This window comes from Rattus rattus, chromosome 7 (genome assembly GCF_011064425.1).
Source record: "Rattus rattus isolate New Zealand chromosome 7, Rrattus_CSIRO_v1, whole genome shotgun sequence".
Lineage (NCBI taxonomy): Eukaryota > Metazoa > Chordata > Mammalia > Rodentia > Muridae > Rattus > Rattus rattus.
Genome location: NC_046160.1, coordinates 23,917,665 through 23,938,812, shown reverse-complemented (window position 1 = coordinate 23,938,812; position 21,148 = coordinate 23,917,665). Strand labels below are relative to the sequence as shown.

The following is a 21,148-nucleotide window of genomic DNA, read 5'->3' as shown; positions in this document are numbered from 1 at the left end:
TCATGCTCCTGCCCAACTAAAATCCCCAGATTCCCCTTTTTGGTGGAGTTCTCCCTTGTCTTGGAGACTATGAGTTCCTGCTTTTAAACAAAACCTTTACCTTTCTGCCTCAACATGGCTCTGTTGGGTTCATTCTCTTGTGAAGCCTTCAGCCATCCCTGAAACCAGCCTTGGAAGGAGAGAAGTAACTCTTTTTTTTTTTTTATCTTTATAAATAGAAAGTCTTTATTTTAAACAAAGTATCCTTTGTCTATCCCCATCCCGTTCCAGTCCTCCCGTGCACCCCGAACATTTCCCTCTCTACTTCTTATGTCTTTTTTCTCTCCTTTTTTCCTTTGGAAACCCAATGGGTTCAGTTAATGCTGCCTGGTGGGAAGCTGACAGGTCTAGTCAGGGCCTTGTGAAGGTCACCATAGCCACAGCGAGTGCCCAAGTGCAATGCCCCTGTCTGGTCCAGAGGCAGTGTCTCACAGCACTCTTCTCAGTCCTCCAGCTCTCGTCTTCCTTCTTATCTCTCTTCTTTGATCTTCACTGAGCCTTTCCTGGGGCAGGTGGTGGTGTTGGCTGATACAAATGTCCTATCTGGGGTTGAACATTCAATAATCATTCGATCTCAGCAACTTAATGAGTTATACGTCTCTGCCTTAAGTGTTAACCACTACAGGGACAAGCTTCTCTGGTCACTGCTGAGGGCAGCACTAATTTATGTGTATAAACGTTAAGTATTTAGAAGGAGTGTGGCAGCATGCCTGTCTATTTAGAGAGATAACTGTAGAGGGCTCCCCACTAGGGACTATGGACTTCCCACCCATGTACTTTTAATTAACTTTTCCAGTATTGAACATGAATTTCCTCCTATGGAACAGGCCTCACATCCAACCCAAAAGTAGCCAGTTACTTCCATAACCTTTGTGTCTCTATCGCACTGGCGGGCGTATCTTGATTGGCAAGCCAGTATTGGAGCATGGAGGGTTTGCTGGTAGGTAATATTGTTGATGGCTTTTCTCCCCCATCTGCCTGCACCGCACCTCCTGGCTATCCAGCCAGGAGAAAAGCTATCCAGCAGGGGGAAAGGTTTCAGGTCAGTTTAAGTTTGGTTTCTCTATGACAGGTTCAGAGGTTCAGTCCATCATCATCAAGGCGGAGCATGGCAGCGTTGCAGCATCCAGGCAGACATGGTGCAGGAGGAGCTGAGTTCTACATCTTTGCCCAGAGGAAACCAGGAACAGCGAGAAGTAACTCTTAAAAGCTGTCCTCTGACCTCCATATGCTTGCTGTGGCTTGCTGCGGCTTGCATGCACACAGACAGAGGCACGAATGCACACATGCATGCACAAAGAAAGCTGGGCGTGATAATACATGCTATAATTCCAGTGTTTGAGAAGGTGAGGCAGCAGGGGTTGGGAAACCACCCTTCAGTATGAGCTATGCAGGGAGAAACTGCCTTTAAAAAGAAAGTGATTTCAGGACTCAATTAAAATAACCTTATTAGTCAAGTATGGTCTTATGACATATTTCTGGCTGTCCTGGAACTTGCTATGTAGATCAGGCTGGCCTCAAACTCACCATGATCCACCCTGCCTCCCAAGTACTGGAATTAAAGGCATGCACCCCAACACCAAGCCCAACCAATGTCTTAAACACTTAACAGGTCAGGAGTCAGGAAGATCTGGATTTCAAGGTAATCCTGAGTTACATAATGAGTTTGAGGCTAGTCTGGGCTATAAAGTCCCTATCTCAAAAGGAAAGTCATACATGTATTATTATGAAACATGTTAATCACACAACTATTGTTAAGCTTATTTAGAATGGAAACATTGTACTTGGAGTTGGAGAGCCCTCTCAATGGTTAAGTGCGCCTCTTTTCCTCCAGAGGATCCGAATTTGATTTTCGGTGTCCAAGCTGGGTACTTCCTAACTGCAGCTCAGAGAGAGGGTCTGAGACCTTCTAGCCTCTAAGGACACCTTGTAACATGCACATAAATGAAAATAAAAATAAATCCTTTTTTTTTCTTTTTTTCGGAGCCGGGGACCAAACCCAGGGCCTTCCGCTTGCTAGGCAAGTGCTCTACCACTGAGCTAAATCCCCAACCCCAAAAATAAATCTTTAAAAAGATAAAAAAAAAAGACAAAAAACAAAAAAAACAAAAACCAACCAACCAAACAAACAAACAAAAACAAAAAACAAAAAAACCCAGGGGCTGAAGAGATGGCTCAGCAGCTAAGAGCACTGACTGCCCTTCCAGAGGTCCTGAGTTCAATTCCCAGCAATCACATGGTGGCTCACAACCATCTGTAATGAGAGCTGATGCCCTCTTCTGGTGTGTCTGAAGACAACTACAGTGTGTTCATATACATAAAATAAATAAATCTTTCTATAAAAACCAGACATATTGAAAGAAAATAGTAGCTCAGATGCTGCAGTGATAACTAACTTTAATCCCAGTATACTGAGGCAGGAGGATCATGAGTTCAAGACCAGTCTGGAGTACATAGCAAGACTCTGTCTCAAAAACCCTACCTGCCCCTAAAAATGCCCAAATGACAAATAACTCAATTATATCAGGCATCTAGCTGGCTGATTTGTTCAGCTCTATTGACCAAAACTCTTGTCTGGCTTCCCGAAATGAGTATTTCATGATTTTGTTTTTTATTTGTCAGTTAGAATCTACAGGTAAGGATTTCTTGTGACTCTTAACATTCCCTTCATTCTGATTTCTTTGTTTCTTTGTTTCTTTGTTTCTTTCTTTCAACAATGTCTTTATGGCTTTTTCTGAACTACATAGATCAGGCTGGCCTCCAACACACAGAGATCTGATTGCCTCTGCCTTCTGAGTGCTGAAGTTGAGTGCATTGCCACATCCAGCTTACATTTCCTTTCTTTTTTTTTTTTTTCTTTCAAAAAGATACACATATTTAACTCGAGTACGCTGTCCTTGTTTTCAAACACACCAGAAGAGGGCATCAGATCTTGTTACAGATGGTTGCAAGCCACCATGTAGCTGCTGGGAATTGAATTCAGAAACTCTAGGAAGAGCAGCCAGGGCTCCTGGCTGCTGAGCCACTGCCCCAACCCCTCTATTTCTTTAAGGATGGGGATGGTGTTTAGAATGTAGAGCGCTTGCTTAGAAACTTGCAAAGACCTGGGTCCAATGCCCAACACCACATAAAACTGGGCCTGGTGCTGCACACTTACAGGCTACACACTGAGATGGAGGTAGGCGGATCAGAAATTTAAGGCAATTCTTGCTACATCCTGGGCCATGTGAGACCCTTCCTCAAAAATTCAAGGTAATCCTCAGCTACCTAGCAAGTTCCTGGTCAGCCTGGGCTACATAATGTTGTAGCTGAGTGGTCAGCCTGGGCTACACAGTGTTGTACCTGAATGGTGTGTAGCAATGAGCCTTCCAGCACCCGGAGTGTGAATTCCAAATGACTTTTCCTACTTAAAAGGACCAGGTGTCACTGGAGCCATGGCTGATGCCAGGCTGGAAATTATAACGTGCACTGGGAATTTCTGAGCAGTCCAAGTGCTGAGGACCATGCATGAGACTACTGCCACAGATATGATAGCTACTTCCAGGGTTTGACAGCCAGGAGACTGTATTGCCCTACACACCTGCTGTCTGGAGTTGGGCTTATGCTTGCTACCCTGGCCTTTACTCTATAAACTGTCATATTGTGTTGTGTGACAAAACTTTTCCCGACAATATGTGTGTGAGGAGACACACATATCTACTCACCTCAGGGAGCTCATGACAGACCGAACTACAGTTACCACTAAAGTTAAGTTTGGTGAACCATGAATTTTATTAGGAATGTGGGCAAGGAACAGGGAGCAGAAATTATTCAAAGGCAGCTGCACCACCAAAGCCTATCCCAGCATGGTTGACAGCTTACAAAGCTGGAAATCTGGAACACATTGCACAGCCTCTGGGCAGTTCATCACGTTAGAGAGAGTCCTTCCAAAGTGGCTCAGTTGGTCTAAACCTCTTCGAGGCAGCTCAGTTGGCTTCTGCTTTTTCGAGGTAGCTGATCTAGTCTCAGAGTCTTCTTTTGTTGCATGGCTTTGGAGTTGGGCCTAATGAATCTGATCGGTTTCAGGGACTTCCTGAGGCTCCTTTAGTTTACCTTCTCTCTGAGGATAGAATTTTCAACTTCAGAGGAACACAACATGAGGTCACACTATTCAAGAGAGACCCTCTGCCCTATCAGGTGGGAAAGTAAACTTTCATTCACTCATCTCTTTCAGGGTTCCATCCTTCATCTGCCTTCACCTCCATTACATACAGAATCTTTAACAGATGTTTTAGGTTTTTAAAAAAAGATGTATTTATTTATTATATATAACTACACTGTAGCTGGCTTCAGGCACACAGATGGTTATGAGCCACCATGTGGTTGCTGGGATTTGAACTCAGAACCTCTGGAACACCAAGTCAGTGCTCTTAACCACTGAGCCATCTCTCCAGCCCGATGTCTTAGTTTTTAAAGTTACATTAATTGGGTCTGGAGAGATGGCTTAGCACTTGCTCTTGAAGGCGATCTGGAGGCATTCCCTGTGCCCATTTGGTGTTACCTGGGAAAGGGGGGCTTGGAGGGGAAGGCTTTCAACTGGCTTAATGGGCAGAAGGCTTTCCCGAATGGCTGCAGGTGAAGGTGGTGACTGCAGCCAGATGTGCACAGGAAGTGCCCACAGGTTTTGCTTCCTTACAGTGTGATCTCAGAAGCCTATGGTCCCAGCTGCTTGGGGCACTGAGGCAGAAGGATTGGAAATTCAAGGGCTTGGCTATGCTAGAGAGGAAGTTCAAGGTCAGCCTGGGCAGCTTCTTGAGCCTTGTCTGAAGACTGAAAATGAGAGAAGGGCTGGGGATACCCCAGTGGTAGAGCAGTTGTTGTCATGCGGCAGGCCCTGGGTATGGAAGAGAAAAGGAAAAACCGCTCCTGACTCCATGGCTCAAGCCTGGCCCGTAGGCCAATCTAGACTACACACAGAGAGACCCTAGTCTTAAACAGACAAAAGCGGAAAAGGTGCTATCCGCTGCCATTTCCTTTGGGGTTCAGGCCCGTCAGATGAAAGGGTTTGTGTGTACCCGTGTGGAAGTCTCCTGAGGGCATGGAGGGCTTTAGAGGACCAGATTAGGGACCAAGGTCCTTCTCCGAAGGCACTCATCCATGACCGGCCTACATCTGCAGAGGGCGCCGCAGGCACACTGGAGCGAAGTGAGCCTCCAGCCCGGTGCGAGACCAAGGCCAGCAAAGCTCTGGGAAAGGCTTCTTCTCCTCTAAAGGAACTCCAGGGCCTCAGTCAGCAAGTCAGCAGTGGATGAAAGTTGATGGAGAGAACAGAAAAGAAAGAGCCCATTTAAAAAAAAAAAAAAAAAAAAAGAGTTGTGCCACTGACTACAGTCGTTCAGGTGCTTGAACCTGTTTCACCATCTACAGAACTGACTGGCGTGGGAATGCGGGTGGAGGTTGGGTTGGGGTGGGGTTGGGGGGAGCGTGGGTTCGGAAAGTGCTTTTACAAGATTCCGAGACAACTTAGATTCAAACTCCAAGTGCCACCCGCCCTCTTTGCTCCTCCCCAGTCGGAGCATCCCGGCAAACGAGCATCGCCTCCGGCTTGGAGTAGCGGACGTGAGCAACGCAGCGGTCCTGGGTCCAGACTCCGTTAGGCCTTGGCACGAAGGGATAACCTAGGACACCAGGCCAGAGCCCCATCGGACCCCGTTCTCCTTTCCCCTACCAATATCCACCCCAAGCGCCCTGTCGCCAGCCGTCACCTGGGCGCTCCAGGGGCGCGGGCCCGGCGGGCGGGGCGCGGGGCGGGGGTGGGGGTGGGGGCCGGCGCCCCGTGGGAGGAGGCTGGCCACGTGACTCTCGAGGCTCTGCTGGGCTGCCAGGCGGGGAGCGCCGCTACGGCCCAGGAGGAGGCGGCGGGCGCGCAGCCCGAGCTGCGCGGGACTGGCCGTCGGGGTCCCGGGACGGCGGACCCCGGGGAGCGCCCATGCCATGGAGAAGCTGGCGGCTGGGCTTGCTGGGCTGCGCTGGAGCATGGGCGCTTTCCCGCTGGACCTCATCGTCAGCCGCTGTCGCCTGCCCACGCTCGCCTGCCTCGGGCCAGGTACCGGGTGTCCAGAGGGGAGACGGGGGCGGAGGACGCGAACAGTCCGGGCCTCGCTCCGTTGGAGCCCACAGGACTGCTAGGCGCATTCGGTCCCTACCTTCTCTGTCCCCAGAGATGGGAGCCTTGCTTGTCTCCTGGGGCGGCTCCTGGGACAACTGGAGCCCCTGAATCCGGGGGCCGCTTCTTGGGCCCCACCGACCCCCCTCCCCAACACACACACAGGGTTAGAAATTGGGCGCAGGGTTACAACAAAGTTTTCAGTCCTCTTTGGAGTCCTCTTTGGAGGCTGAGTCTGTGGGCCACTCTGTCAGTGCACCCCGCTTTCCCAGCGTCTGTCGGCCCCTGCCCGGGCCGCACCCCCTTGGTCCCTTTGTCTCCAGCCTCTCACCTTCATCCAGCTGCTTCCCTTGGACCATGATAAGTCTTTCCCTACCATCCTCACTAGTCCCTTTTTGAGACCTTTCCTGAACCGTCCTTTGACATCCTGAGGTCCTTTGGCATTAGGCAGACTACCCTCTGGAGAGGCCTGAGTGAGCGGGCCGGGCCACCAGGCACCCCCCCTCTCCATCTCAGCACAGGACCCCGGCGCTCCCCCATCTCCCCTCCTATTTCTCCAGCAGGCCCCCTGTGTTTCGATGATGGGACCCTATATGGGAGAGCCTGAAGGCTGCACAGAGCAAGAGGACTGTAGTGTTGGGGGAAAGGGGAGCTGTTTGGCTGGGGGAGGGGCGGGAGCCGGGGCTGGCAGCCAGGCTGGGGGTTTTGTGTGTGAGAAGAATAGGGGTTTGGCCCGCGTTGGCACACTCGCTTCCCTGAATGCTAATGGGACTCCTGTGCTGTCTTCTTCTTGGACTGGCAGCCCCTCCTCAGACCCGCAACAGCAAGAACTGGGCACAGTGAGGACCAGGCGTGCTGAAGCAGGCTCTGTGGGACGTGGGTGTCCGAGTTCTTTAGGTGGAGCACCTGGAGTCCAACTCTGGTGGGATCTCACCCACCGCTCAGCGTGCGATCCCAGGACTGCACCTGCAGCCGGACTGTGTCTGCCTGTGAATAGGAAATTCTCCCCTAGGTTCTTCCTGTTCACTTCCCACGCATCTCTTTGACACCCTTTTCTTTGAGTTCTTTTCTGAGCGCTTCTGTATGGCTAGGCCTTCTCTGCTCTTCCCTGACACTTGTGTGTCCCATTCCACTGGGTTGCTGGCTTTTGGGGAGGGCCAAAGAGTATGGGCATTCATTCATAAGTGAATGAATGAATGAATGAATGAATGAATGAATGAGCAATAGTGTGGGATGGCCTAGCTGTCTGTGACAGTGTGGTGTCGACTGCGGTCACCATTAGAGTACGAACGTATGCTTGACAAGGTGTGTCCTTGGAAGTCGCCTCGTGGGTATGCATTCAGGAGGGGCCCCCTTGGTAGGATCTTGAGACTGAGTTGTGCTGCTTCGGTGACAAGCATGTGTCTTGTTGGGTGCAGTTGAACTATTGCTGATGGTGACTCCTGACTATTGGTGTGTACCTACCTGTGTGTGGCTTTGGCCTGCGTCCCTATGGAATAGTGGTGGGTGGAGCTTATTAGGTGAGCCCCAGGAAGAGCTTATAGAACTGGAGAGAACGGAGCTTCCTCTCTTCCTGGAGCTTGGAGGAGGAAGGCAAGCCTCCCCTGCTTACACTTTAGTGCACACAAATCCTCACACCCAGAATGGGACATCCCTCCCTTGGCCCCCTGAAGACCCTGAATACCCCACCCATTGTACACACAACATGGACTGCTTTATGAAGTCTTCGGTGTTAGAGCAAACCATTTCCTGTTCATTGGGCTGGTAGGAAATTTGTAAGGGGTGTGTGGTGTGTGTGTGTGTGTGTGTGTGTGTGTGTGTGTGTGTGTGTGTGTGTGAGGGGGCTGGGAAGGAGACATCCCCACCCCCACTGTGCCCACCAGCTGCATCCAGGATACGCCCCATCAGTCTCCTGGAAGCTGGGCTGCCCCTCCTGCTCCCCTGGAAACCGTTGCCGGGGATGGAGCCTCTTGGGCCCAGACCCCTCCCAACTCCAGCACCTCTGCCCCTGGGCTGCTTCCCTTAGTCTAGGCTCCCCCCCTCCCCCACTCTGCTTCCCTAAATCCAATGCGTGTGCAACCCCAACTTTAAGAAATAGCTTCTCTAGGGTGGGGTTTCCAGCGTCAGGGTGAGGTTCCCTATCCTTGGAGGTCCTGTGAATTCGAGACTCTATGGCAGTGGGTAGACAGAAAAAGTGTTTCTCTGAAGATCCAGGAGTAGGCTCCCATAAGCCCCGCCATCCCCAGCTGACAGTGACTTTAAGAGCCCTCGTAGCCAGGGACTGATCTCTTCTAGTCCTTTCCTTTGCCACAACAAGGCCTTCCTTGCCTGGGCTTGGCACTGACTTGGCAGGGTCCCACAGAAGTGCATTTACCGTGCTCTCAGGCCTGACTCCTGTCAAGAGCAGTGGCTCTTTTGCTCCACCCCAGCCTGGGGTCCCCCTCCTCCATGTCCCTACACGCCCTCAGCTGTGTGCTGCCAACTTGCTTCCTCCAGGTCTCCCGAGGCCTGAGCATGCCTGGAGGGCAGAAGCTGACTGGCCCAGACTCATCCGTTGGGAGTCCCCAGCCTCAGCGTGGGCCAGGAGAGCAGACACTCCGGTGAAATGATGAATGGGAGGCTGAGGATGCTGCAGTTGCTGGGTCCCCATAGGGAGTCGGAGCCTTGAGGCTCAGGCCAGACTCACCACACAGCTAACAGCCCACTGCTCCACCCGTGTTGCTGACCAGTACAGGGGTCACAGGACACAATCCCCAGGCAGGGCGGGGGGGGTAATATCACCCAGTCTTTTTTTTTTTCTTCCTCTCTTGACTTTCTTCTTTCCTTCTTCCCGTCTCTTCCTTTCTCTCCCAGGGGAGTATGCTGAGGGCGTCAGTGAACGAGATATCCTGCTGATCCACTCCTGCCGCCAGTGGACCACAGTGACCGCCCATACCCTGGAGGAGGGCCATTACGTCATTGGACCCAAGATTGACATCCCCCTGCAGTACCCAGGTGTGCCCAGCTAGGGCCGGATGGCTTAAGATCTCTGAGCATGGGGAGGCAGGTGGAGCTGGGACCAAGGGTGCAGGGGGGTATGATTAGGGGAAGCCTCTGATGACCACCTTTCCTTGGAGCTTCAGGATTGAGCTAGAACATGCTAGGGGTAGGTGGCTAGAGGTTACGGTTAGAGTTAGGCCTTAGGAGTGTCCGTATCATTTGTAGAGCCCTGTTTCCGAAGAGGTGACGCTCAGGATTATAGACTTTTGATTCTTTGTATTTTAGGGACAGGTTCTTGTCAGGTAGCTAAGGCTGGCTTTGAACTCAGGTTTAGACTTTTGTCTTGGCCTCCCAAGTACTGTGATTTTTTTTTTTTAAAACACGAGCCACTGTGCTAGGTACATTTTATTTTTTAAATGTATTTTGAAGTAATGATGAAAAAATACCCACTTTTTAAAAAAGACAGGGTCTCACTGGATAGATCAGCCTGGGACCGGAACTCACAGAGCTCTGTCTGCCTCTCAAGTGCTAGGACTCAAGGTGAGCACAGGCACAGCTGGCAATATACAAACCTGTCTTTAAGCAGCTAGAAATCAGGCTTTATCCCTAACTGGAGAGTCTCAAGGCTGTACCCTGAGTTGCATTTAACTCTACTCCCAAAGAGAAGGCCTGCGGGGATCTGCTCAGTACCAGGCGCCCTGACCAAGGAGTGCCAAGGCCCGCTTGTGCTGCCTGTCACCACTCAATACTCTTTTTCTCCAGTTTTGTGCCGAACTGTCTTTGCAGATTGGCTTTGTGAACAATGCTGAAGCGTTAGATTTCTAAAGAATGTGCTAACTGCTTTTATGTATTTTGTATTATTATTATTTTTTTTAATTTGTAGTACTGAGGTTAAAACTAAGGCCTCATTCCTGCCAGACAAGTGCTCTACCTCTGACGTATATTCCCTGTCCCTTCTCTACCACTTCATTTTATTTTTTATTAGATTTTTATTCATTCTGTGTGTGTGTGTGTGTGTGTGTGTGTGTGTGTGTGTGTGTGTGTGTGTAAGTCAGGGAACAACTTGCAGATTTTCGCCTTCTACCATGTGGGGCAAGGAACCAAACCCAGGTTTCCCGGCTTGGCTATACACACCTTCATGAGCCATTTCGGCCATCCTCTATTTTGAGGCCTGGTCTCGATCAGTTGCCTAGGTTTGCTGTGTAGCCCAGGCAGGACTTGAACTTGTGTTCCTTCTGCCTCAGCCTCTTGAGTGGCTGGAGTTGCAGATCTGCCACCAGACTTGACTGTGTGTTTTAGGTAAGGCTTTGTTTGAAGAAAGGGTCTACTGAGAGTGTAGCACCTCAGTTTTGCAGGTAAAGAAACCAAGGGCCCCAGGAGAGCATGACCTGCTAAGGGTCATAGGACCACTTAGAGAAGTCACCACGGGCCAGAGCTCAGGTATCATAACCACTGGATTCTGCTTACTGCACTATGCCAGCACCACAGACGGTTGTCCCCAAGGTATGAGTCCAGTGCCATCCCAGAAAAGTCTCCATGCAAGCCCAGGGCAGCTACTGTTCCAGAGCCTTGTGCGGGGGCTGGCCATTATCAATTTGTTCTCACTAATCAGCTCCCTTTAATGGACAGTGAGGCTCCAATTCTGCGCTTTCCTCTACTGTACAGCTCTCTGCCCCGTCTGCAACAGGGGCTGTATGTGACCTTTGGAGCCGGAAGGCCACAGTCTTTCCCTGGCCTTGCCACTGCTCTCTCTGGCCTGGGCCTCTTTTGAGTCAAGGCTTAAACCTTGCCCCAGGTTTGAGCTCTTTATAACACACTTGGTAGGGCTGGCCTCTGAACTTGCAATACTCCAGGGAAGAGCTGCCCCCGCCATCAGGCTGCCTTGAGGCTTCTTCTGTCCTAGGCTGCGAGCTAGAATCTACCTGCGAATCTAGCATTGGTTCAGGTAGAGCTCTTTACCTTCTTGACTAAAACCCTCCAGTGGTTGTGAAAGCCTTCACAGTGGTACCAGTTAGGTTTTATCTTTACCACCTAAGTCATGGAGTTCCCAGAACACTGTGAATGGAAGACAGGAAGCCCCCAGTCCTTTATCCCCTCCATTTTGATGTCTCCTTAGTGAGCATGAGAGGTGGGGACGGGACAGTGAGGTGGCAGCTGGCCGGCAGAGCCTGCGGCCCCTGCTCCCTCTTCCGCTGGGGGCCTCACTTCTTGGGAGTGGAGAGGGGGGCTGGGCCTCCGAGGAGGCTCAGAGTGCAGGCTCCACGCTGAGCCCTCCCAATGAATTAATAATGGCACTGGCCGGACCGGCTGTGGCCAGCGGGGGAGGGGTGGGACTGGGGGCACTGCCACTGCTGCTGCCTGCGGTCTCCAGGCTGCAGGAGTCAGGGTGACTTGGTGTCTTGAGAAATCTGGGCCAGTGCTGCCTGAGGGTCCAAACACCTTCCCCAAACCACCGGATATTTCCAGAGCTTTGGCCTACCCCCCTCCCCAGCCCTTGTCAGGTGCGCCCCTCCGCTCAACTCCAATGTGAGTCATGTAGTATGGATCCAGTTTACATATGGGAAAACCACGAAGTCCAGACAGCAAACGATTTCACATGCTGCTTGGTGGCAGAACTGAGACTCGGGCACATCCGCGTCTAACGGTGCAATGCAGAACCGAACGGGATTTTGTGCAAACTAGACGGCAGCACCTGAATCGTTACCGCTGATCTTTACTGAGAGTTCGCCTGCGAGAGGTTGGTTCTGAGAGGTGCTTCGGGCTGGAAAGGACTGTGCAAATGTGGGACAGTCCTCAGATCCTTTAGTAGACCTTGCCCTTACACCGACGTTGGGGGGTGGGGGGTGGGCAGGAGAGGAAGCTGCAGGGCAGAGAAGGTTTCTAGAGGCCAATACACGACTCCCGAGAGGTCTCCCTTCCTTCCTCCCCCAAGAAATGACCCGGCTGGGCGGCTGAGGGGGGCGGTGCTGGATACCATGGTTACATCGATCTTTTCTGCCATATCCTCCCAGGATCCAACCCTGACTGGGCTCCAAATCTCGCCACAGGGGGCAGCAGGCATTTCTCTACGTCTGGCAGCTCGAGGTTCAGGGGTGGGGGTTCACGTGTGGAGGAGGAGGAGCCTGAAGTGGGTTAGAGAGTGTCAGCGTCCTCGGGACTCCTGCGTCTTGACTCTGGCCCCCTCCTTTTCCCCCTGATGCCTTGGGCTGTGGCCCTTCTTCCCTTTAGGGTCTGGGAGTTTGGGCTGGATCCGGACCCTTACTCCGGTTCGCTCCAGGGCACCTCCACTGTCCTCTCTTCTCTTTCTTAGTTCCACCCTCTCCTTGGCGCTGGATGTTGGTGGTTCAGGCCCTGTGTCAGGCACAGGAGGTTTCTTAGTTTTCCTCTGCCTCTGGTTGGACTTTGGGTGGGAACCCTCTTCATGTGTGTTTATACTATGAGCAATGTGGGCTTTTAGGGGGTCATGGGTCCCCAAAGGGTTAAGGTCTTCCTTTCCAGTTCCCTAATGTATGTGCCCCACAGCTGCACTGTGCCTCAGTCTGTTGCTCTTTCTTTCCCACACATACGTGGCACTTATGCACCAACAATTGGCACTACCCCATGAGGCTCTTTGCTGGTCTTCTAGAATCGGCCTCTGCCATGTTCCTCTTGGTTCCCAGTGTGGAACAGTCTGCCATCCCCTCTGTGACCAGTAGGTCGTGTGTGTGTCGCTCTCATTCCTTTCCTTCTTGACTTCCTTCCTCCTGTCACTAAGGTAGGAGGGGTCTCCCTTCTGAGTGTCCCACGGGTCCGCTCTCTGTGTGCCGCTCCCTGGCTCTCCTCCAGGACTTGTTACTGGATCGCTTGCCTGAGTCTTGCCAGAGCCCAGCTTTGATCACTGCATTTTCTTGTTCAAACTCCTCCAGAGGGCTTCATCCGCTTTCTTTCCTGGTTTTATTGGTTGTGTGTGCACACACGTGCGTGGGAATGTGACGTTCTTGCAAGTATGTATGTCGAAATGTGTGTGGGCATATGTGTGCGCAGGCGCACTTTGTGAAGGGCCCCAAGATTGACGTCAGGTGCCCCCCTTGGTTGCTCCCCACTTTGTATTCTGAGGCACAGTCTCTTCCTGAGCCCGCAGTTCCTTCCTTCTGCTGGTCTGGTTAGTCTGTTTGCTCTGAGGATTCCCTATCTCTACTTCCTTTGAGCTGGGATTACAGGCATTTGCCCATGCCCACCTAGTTTTCCACGTGGGTGCTGGAGAGCTGGACTCTGGTCCTCATATTTGTACAAGAAATACTTGGCCTGCTGAGCCATACCCCCAACTTCCTCTCATTTCTTACAGAATAAAATATCCATTCTGTAAAATCCCTTTCATTTGAAGGGTGCAACCTCGCAATCCCCACACACTGTGCCAGGCCGGTCTCTTCTTTTGGAGGTCTTTTCTCACAGCTGTGCCTCAGGACTGGTCACCTGCTGTCCTCAGACACACCAGAAGAGGGCATCAGGTCCCATTACAGATGGTTGTGAGCCACCACGTGGTTGCTAGGATTTGAACTCAGGACCTCTGGAAGAGCACCCTGTTCTCCTAACTACCCCAACCATCCCTCCAGCTGGCCCGAATTTCTTAGGAGCAGACTTTACAGAACTGTCCAGTCTGAAGGGACTTTGGTAGTGACTGATTCAACAGTGGGTATGCCACAAATGGGAGCAGACTATGGTGAGGGAACACAGAACTAGAGAAACCATGTCTTCTCTCCATCATCTTCTGCTAGTCCTCACAAATCCTCGGCTTTTCCATCTCTGTGAGGGCAGAGGTTCTTAGCCTGTCTTTAAGCTCATCACAAAAGTGAATATGGTTGATGAGATGACATAGACAATTCACACGATGTTTATATTATACCTTAGTTACCTGCCTTGTGCCCACCTGAATTACAGAGGGACTGGATGGGTTTGGGATAGCAATTAGTAGGGGGCCTGGTGTTCCAGAATTCAGACCTGGCCCCTAGCAGGCAGGCCCTACGCCAGCTGCCAGTGTTCCCTGTGCAGGTAAATTCAAGCTCCTGGAGCAGGCTCGGGATGTGCGGGAGCCGGTGAGATACTTCAGCAGCGTGGAGGAGGTGGCCAGTGTCTTCCCTGATCGAATCTTTGTGATGGAAGCCATCACCTTCAGTGTCAAGGTTAGTCCTTCTAGCACGGGGTAGAAGCTTCCCAAGCTTCCCTTTCCCTAGGTTGCTCATAGGATCCAGGAGGGAGAGTGGCTTCTGATCACCATTTGGTACAGGCAGGCCATTTGGGAAAAGCCTATTCACTAACTCAGTGGACTGAAGCATTTTCTAGGAGATGTGGTGAAGCAGGAATGGTGTGTGGAGGGGTCATGACCTGATGTAGTCTTGAGTGAGTGAGGTATTGTTTCACGCAAATGGTCAAGAGGGCTTAATAAAATCTGTCATGACTGAGCACTTTCAAAGGACATCTCTATGCTCATATCATCATCTGAGGAAACTAAGGAGCTAAGGAAAATGTTAAAGTCTCAGATTCCCTCCAGACCCAGTCCAGTGCTCTTGCTTTGATGTCAGCGACAGTTGAAGAGGAAAGGACTGGAGAGCTAGGGGAGCTTGGAACTGGTGTGTGACTTTCCTTGAGACCCTAGCTAGGGCCTCATTTTGTCTCTGGGATTTCCCAGGTGGTGTCAGGCGAGTTCAGCGAGGACAGCGAGGTGTACAACTTCACACTGCACGCAGGCGACGAGCTCACTCTCATGGGTCAGGCCGAGATTCTGTGCGCCAAGACAACCAAAGAGCGCTCGCGCTTCACCACGCTCCTGCGCAAGTTGGGCCGTGCAGGGGCCTTGGCTGGAATCGGCGGCCCCGGGAGTATGGGGGCCACAGGAGGTGGCGGCGGGGCCACCAGGCCCGTCAAAGGCAAGATGCCCTGTCTCATCTGCATGAACCACCGCACCAACGAGAGCCTGAGCCTGCCCTTCCAATGCCAGGGCCGCTTTAGCACGCGCAGCCCTCTGGAGCTACAGATGCAGGAGGGCGAGCACACGGTGCGCGCCATCATCGAGCGCGTGCGGCTTCCGGTGAACGTGCTGGTACCCAGCCGGCCGCCGCGCAACCCTTACGACCTACACCCTGTGCGGGAGGGCCACTGCTATAAGCTGGTCAGCATCATCTCCAAGACCGTGGTGCTGGGGCTGGCGCTGCGCCGTGAGGGTCCGGCGCCACTGCACTTCCTGCTGCTCACCGACACGCCGCGCTTCACTCTGCCGCAGGGTCTGCTGGCCGGGGACCCGCGCGTCGAGCGCCTGGTGCGCGACAGCGCCTCCTACTGTCGCGAGCGCTTCGATCCGGACGAGTACTCCACTGCTGTGCGCGAGGCGCCCGCGGAGCTCGCGGACGATTGCGCCAGTCCGCGCCGTGCGCGCCTCTGCCTGCCCGCGCCGCGTGTTCCCGGGTCTGTCCGTGTGCCTGGACCGCCGGGTCGCCTGGGTCCTGCCCTGCCAGCACCGAGCGACAGCGACCAGGAGTACGTGAGCCCTGATTGGGCGGGTGCGCCCGAGCCCGCGGCCGCGTGCGCCGAGATCCCCTACGAGGAGCTGTGGGTGCACCAAGGCCCCGAAAGCCTCGCCGACGCCCGTGCACGGCCGCTGACAGGGCCGGATCTCATCTCTTTTGGGACCGTGGGGCCCCCACAGCATGAACCAGAGGCACCACCGCCTCCTGTCCCCCCCAAATCTGAGGCGGTGAGTGAGCTCTGCTCAGTCCTTGTAAGAACTTAGGCAGCTTTTAGAGGGACACGGAGGCTCGGAGCTCCTGGGGAGTGATAGGATGGCTAGAGCCAACGGGGAAGGAGAAGGGAAAAGATCAGGGAACACGCACAAGGCACAGAGAATTGAGGCTGAGCTGGAAACAGGGATACCCACAAGCTCCACAAAGTCCTCCATGATGGAAAAGTTCCGAGGTGTAGTAAATGTAGGAGATTCGAGTGATTTCAAGCAATCCCAGGACTCCTGGGGGGTTAAAACCACATTATAGGCTCTGATATGTTTGTTCTGCGCTGATATTTAACAGTTCCCCACTTATTTGTCCATAGGACACTTCCCTCATCAATCACACCTTTTAACACACTCTTTGGGGAAACTTAATTTGTAAGGACAGGATCCAGGTAGCAGATCCTGTTCCTCCTTTTGATCCCTCTTGGCATACCCTTTTCCTTGAAGAAGGAATATAGAAGGAATATCGCTATTGCGCCCCGTCCCCCGGTCCCCCAATCTATTAACGTTCACAATGAATTTACGATGAAATAGGGGAGTGTTGTGGACCGAGTCTGAGGGACAAAATAGGCTGGAAATAGACTAGAGGTGTCTAGTCAGGGCAGCCTCCACTCTGGGTGGGACAAGGTCTCAGGCCCAGGGCCTCCTGCTTGAGAAGTGAGGTAAGGCAGGCCAACTGCCCAGTGAGGCAGTCACGGCCTTCTGTCTGCAGGTGAAGGAAGAGTGCCGCCTGCTTCACGCCCCGCCTGTGCCTCCTAGGGGTGGCAGCAGCTGCAGCAGGCTCACAGGCAGCCCTCCAGTGCCGCCCCGCTTCCCCAAGCTGCAGTCTGTCCACTCACCGAGCTCCAGTCTCTCGTACTATTCCTCTGGCCTGCAGGATGGGTGAGTCTCTGGCACCGTCCCGACGCGTGGGATCATGGTGGATGGTCACTCCCTGCCTGCACTGGGGCTCTGCTGCAGAGAAGCAGCCATCCTTTTCTTTACGATTTCCTGATTTTATTTTATGTGTGTGAATGTTTTGTCTGCATGTATGTAAGGAGGCCGGAAGAGGTCTTCAGGTGTCCTGGAACTGGAGTTACGAATGGTTGTGAGTTACCATTTGGTGTTGGGAACCTGACCAGGGTCCTCAGGAAAAGCAACAAGTGCTCTTAACCACTGAGTCCTGTCTTTAGCCTTGAGGCTCCAATTTTCCAATTTGTACTTTTTCAGTTTAATTTCCCCTGCGTGTTCTGACATGACTTGGGGACTTAGGGATAGTTTCCTGCTTTGGGGTCCCGTGAGTATCACCTCCCATTCTCTCTGCCTTCTGCATACATCCTGTGTGTCTGTCTCTGCTTATAGGGCAGGATCCCGCAGTGGCAGCGGTTCCCCGTCACCGGATGCATACTCTCTCTATTGCTACCCTTGCACCTGGGGAGACTGTAAAGCCAGCGAGTCCTCTAGTCGCCCGCCACCAGGACCCCTACCTTCTACCACCACCCAGCCGCCCAGTCAGGCCTCAAGAGCCCTAGCAGAGCCTTTGAGTGGTCGAACCGCCTCCCTCTTGGGAGCTGACACCCCAGCGGTTAAGAACTACCATAGCTGCCCGCCTCTGTTTAAACCCTCACGTCCCCAGAAGTCCCTTGCTCCCTTTGGTGCACTCAACCCATTCTCTGGGCCTGCCCACCCTTCAGGTGCTCCAGCGGCCTCCTCCTCTGGGTCCACATCCACCTCGGGTGCCCTGGCTACCTCCAGCCCCACACACTCCCCAGGCCCAGGCCCACAGGGCCAAGGTTACTCTGCTGCTCCCTCCTCCTCCTTGTCCTCCTCTGAGTGGCAGGAACCAGCGCTGGAGCCCCTGGACCCGTGTGAGCTGGGGCAGGCCAGTCCTCCTGAGCTGGAGCTGCTCCGATGCCAGGAGCCCAGAGCTTCGGGGACACCTGGGTCTGGACATTGCCTTTCCCCACTTGGTCCGCCCAAGGCCTTAGAGCCGGAAGGTTTGGTGCTGAGGCAGGTCCCTGCCTCACTGTCACCAGCTGCCTTGCAGGGGCCCGAGGCAGGAGGAACCCTCCTCTTTCTTACCCAAGGGTGCCTGGAAGGGCCTCCTGGCAGCCCGCGGGAGGGCGCCCCAGGTGCCGGAGTCCGGGATGCTTCCTCCTGGCAGCCACCAGCAGACTTATCTGCCCTCTCCGTGGAAGAGGTCTCACGGAGCCTGCGCTTCATCGGGCTCTCAGAGGACGTGGTGAGCTTCTTTGCCCGAGAACGCATTGACGGAAGCATCTTTGTGCAGCTCAGTGAGGACATCTTGGCTGATGACTTTCATCTCACCAAGCTTCAGGTCAAGAAGATCATGCAGTTCATCAAAGGTTGGCGACCCAAGATCTGAACCGGCTGGCCAGCTGCTGCACAGCCTGAACTTTGGGAGCAGAGGCCCTGGGGGTGGACTCGGGTCTGCACTCCCAGAGACAGGTCCTTCCTGTAGGGAAAATCTGGGCCAAGATGGAGGCGGTTCTGGAACACGGAGTCTCCCCGGGGAGATACCTCACAGGGGAATGGTGGCCCCTTGGGGTCAGACCCTGCAGGAGCATGCCTTGCTGTTGAGGAAGGGGTACTGCTCCTCACTCCTGGTGAGGTTTTTAGTGCCAATCCCACAGCAGGGTAAAGGTGGTGTGTGTTGTGTCATTGGTGGCTTTGTGCTGGTAGAAGGCCTTTCTCTGCCCTGCTGCAGCCTTTCACACACACACACACACACACACACACACACACACACACACACACACGACAAGGGAAGGTGGCTCACCATTCTAAAGCACAGTGTCCCCAAAGTGCCCTCTCTTTCACGCTCTGTGGGCTTTGACCTGCAGTCGTTCTGAAGTTAGGGATGTGACTTCTGTCTGTGAGGTACCTACTTCATAGGCCCTGGTGAATCAGTTACCAGAGTCCCTGCCATCACAAATAGCCTGTTGGTTTCCACAGGGCAGTCTGAGGACCTAGTCTCTGAGGGAGAGGAGCCCTACCAGTCTCCTGCCATCAGCTGTGGCTCTGCTGGACTTTGGTGTCCTCCTCAGTGTGTCACTGGATAAAAGGCAGTTGAGTGGCTTAGCCAGGAACTTATTCACATGGTTCAGAGCAGCTCTTTGTACCCTCAAGTATGGTGACCTGTTTGACAGCTCGAGGCCTGGCTCATGTACGCACCTCACCCTCACTCTTCTCCAGCACCTCTAACAAGAACCACTCACGTCCTCTGGTGTCAGGGCCCCAGAGGTAGCAGTTTTCTCGTGTGCCTTCCCTGGCCTACCTAGATATTTATTTCTTGTGTTTTATGGATGGTTAAGCCCGGCCCACATCTGTGCCTTTCAAAAGGAAACACAGAACCTTATGCTGTGTTGTTTGTTTTCTCACAGTTACTTAATGAAACCTCAAGGAATAAGGAAATAAAGGCTAGACCACAGGGTAGTCCAAGAGTAGGACCCTCGGTGTTGGCTGATTCTTTCTGTGAGGACCAAGGGCGTGTCTCTAAGCAGGGAAGGGCTCTGGAATGGTACGGGTGGCCTACTCTTACATCTCTGGATACACACGGGGTATCACTGTGTATCCTGTCCTCACTGGGGCCTGTAAAACCCACCCTCCTGCAAGAATCTTTTTCTTTTTTGAGACAGGGGTTGAACTCCCAGAGAAGCACCTTCCTCTGCCTCTGTGCTGGGATTAAAGGTGTTAGCCACCACTGGGCTGCTCGAAGAATTTTTATCAGAGCTCATACCCTCGTGCTTGTAGGGAAGACCCAGAAGTCAGAGCTCAGTGCCACTGGAGTCTGGCGTAACTGAGGCTCTGCCAGTTCCCGAGACACCCTTAGTCAGCTGCACAGCAGATAGCCAGGCTTGGCCTTGGTGCATGCAACCAATTCTTTGCCTTCCAGCCATCTGAAAATGCATTTGAGATGACCAACTTTAGGGTTGGTCTTCCTAGCAATGAACTGCAAGTGTTGCCAGAGGTGAGCTCCTGTCTGCCTGTCCCAGTGGGAATATGTGAAGCACTTACAAGTGGGACAGAGCAGAGTCAGCAGTGCTGGAAGGGACCTGAATTGGTTCCATACCTGCCCAGTGACTCAGTGGGACCCAGTTAGGAGTCCAGCATTATACGGCAAGGCCCTGCTTCTCCCAGAGTGTGAGAACTCTGCCACCGAGGGATGGGGTGGGACAAACAGGCCACACAAGTGAGGTGAGCTGACTGAGGACATCCATCTTCCTCAGTTTTGCAGGATTCTGAAACAGGCGGCCAGTGCTCCATCCTCTGCATAACTCTCTCCCACAGGCGTCCTCAGAGGCCAGGGCGAGGCATGCCAAGAAGAACGTGTACAACAGCACAGTGAGGACATGGTTTGGGGAGAGAAGTATCTTTCGCATCCTGGTACACCATGCCCCTACTGTTCCCTCACTCCCTGACCAGGGCTGCAACTGTGCCATGGGCCGCCCAGCCAAGGCACTTAGGCGGTCAGGCTTAAAGCATGAGCACAGAAAGTCTGTTTTCTGACATTACAATCCCTGTCTAAAGCAGCTGCCTCACCATCTCCCAACACATTTATGCTCAGAGCACAGGGCTTTATTACTGATGGGGGTGCTCAAACACAAGGGCAGGCAGAGGAAAACAGACCAGGCTGGCAGAGGCCGACAGTCTGGATTTTATTGTTATCCTGTGTTTGGCTTGGTGCGAAAATGCCCTTGGCACCCCAGGCCCCACTGGGCTCCCGGAAGGCACAGGCAGCAGGTGTTCTGGGTTACTCTAGGCTGCTGATCGGGGTCTCAGGCAGGGCTTGCAAAAGAAGCACAGTGGGGCTCACCCTCCAACATGAAGTACAAACATTTAATTCACAGTCAGACTTCACCAGGAGGAAGAGCGGGCCAGGGCTGAAGGCACTATGATGGAGGAGCAAATCCAAGGCTAGCCTCGGTCTTTCTCCTGCTTCCTGATAATTTAGACAGCGCGGCTGAGAAGCAGCACTGCCGGGTCGGGGATAGTACAAGTACGTGGAGGGGCAGGGTGGGACGGGACGGCCTGCTCACTGGTAGAACTTCTTGCTAGAGTTGTAAGCATAGTCGCGGAGTAGCTGACACGGGGTAAACTGTGTCCCATAGGCAGACTCATACTTCTGGAGCCGGTCCACTACCTTCTGAGCACCATACAGATCCACAAAGCGGAAGGGCCCTGAGCAGAGACAAGACTTTAGTGAAAGAGACAGTAACCTGCACAAG

The 21,148-nt window shown here is 53.0% G+C and overlaps 2 protein-coding genes across 2 annotated transcripts in view; one reads left to right on the top strand and one right to left on the bottom strand.

The window, feature by feature from the left end:
* Positions 1 to 5,921: 5,921 nt before the first annotated feature.
* Positions 5,922 to 18,671, top strand: Garem2 (GRB2 associated regulator of MAPK1 subtype 2). Its single transcript, XM_032909054.1, has 6 exons — positions 5,922 to 6,124; positions 9,038 to 9,178; positions 14,192 to 14,322; positions 14,829 to 15,890; positions 16,633 to 16,802; positions 17,262 to 18,671. Exons 1-6 carry the CDS (start codon positions 6,013 to 6,015, stop codon positions 18,283 to 18,285), a joined length of 2,640 nt encoding a protein of 879 aa, XP_032764945.1. The 5' UTR covers positions 5,922 to 6,012; the 3' UTR covers positions 18,286 to 18,671.
* A 1,809-nt stretch (positions 18,672 to 20,480) lies between these two features.
* Positions 20,481 to 21,148, bottom strand: part of Hadha (hydroxyacyl-CoA dehydrogenase trifunctional multienzyme complex subunit alpha) — a 35,025-nt gene continuing 34,357 nt past the window's right edge. Inside the window, exon 20 of the mRNA XM_032909051.1 lies at positions 20,481 to 21,101. Within this exon, the coding sequence (XP_032764942.1) occupies positions 20,956 to 21,101 (146 nt within the window). The 3' untranslated portion in view covers positions 20,481 to 20,955. The remainder of the gene's footprint in view (positions 21,102 to 21,148) is intronic.

Excerpts from the sequence above, each read along its gene's own strand:
- Garem2 (XM_032909054.1), top strand. The coding sequence starts at position 6,013 with ATGGAGAAGCTGGCGGCTGGGCTTGCTGGGCTGCGCTGGAGCATGGGC. Across the intron at positions 6,125-9,037 it reads GCTCGCCTGCCTCGGGCCAG|GGGAGTATGCTGAGGGCGTC; the intron begins GTACCGGGTGTC and ends TTTCTCTCCCAG. Across the intron at positions 16,803-17,261 it reads TCCTCTGGCCTGCAGGATGG|GGCAGGATCCCGCAGTGGCA; the intron begins GTGAGTCTCTGG and ends CTCTGCTTATAG.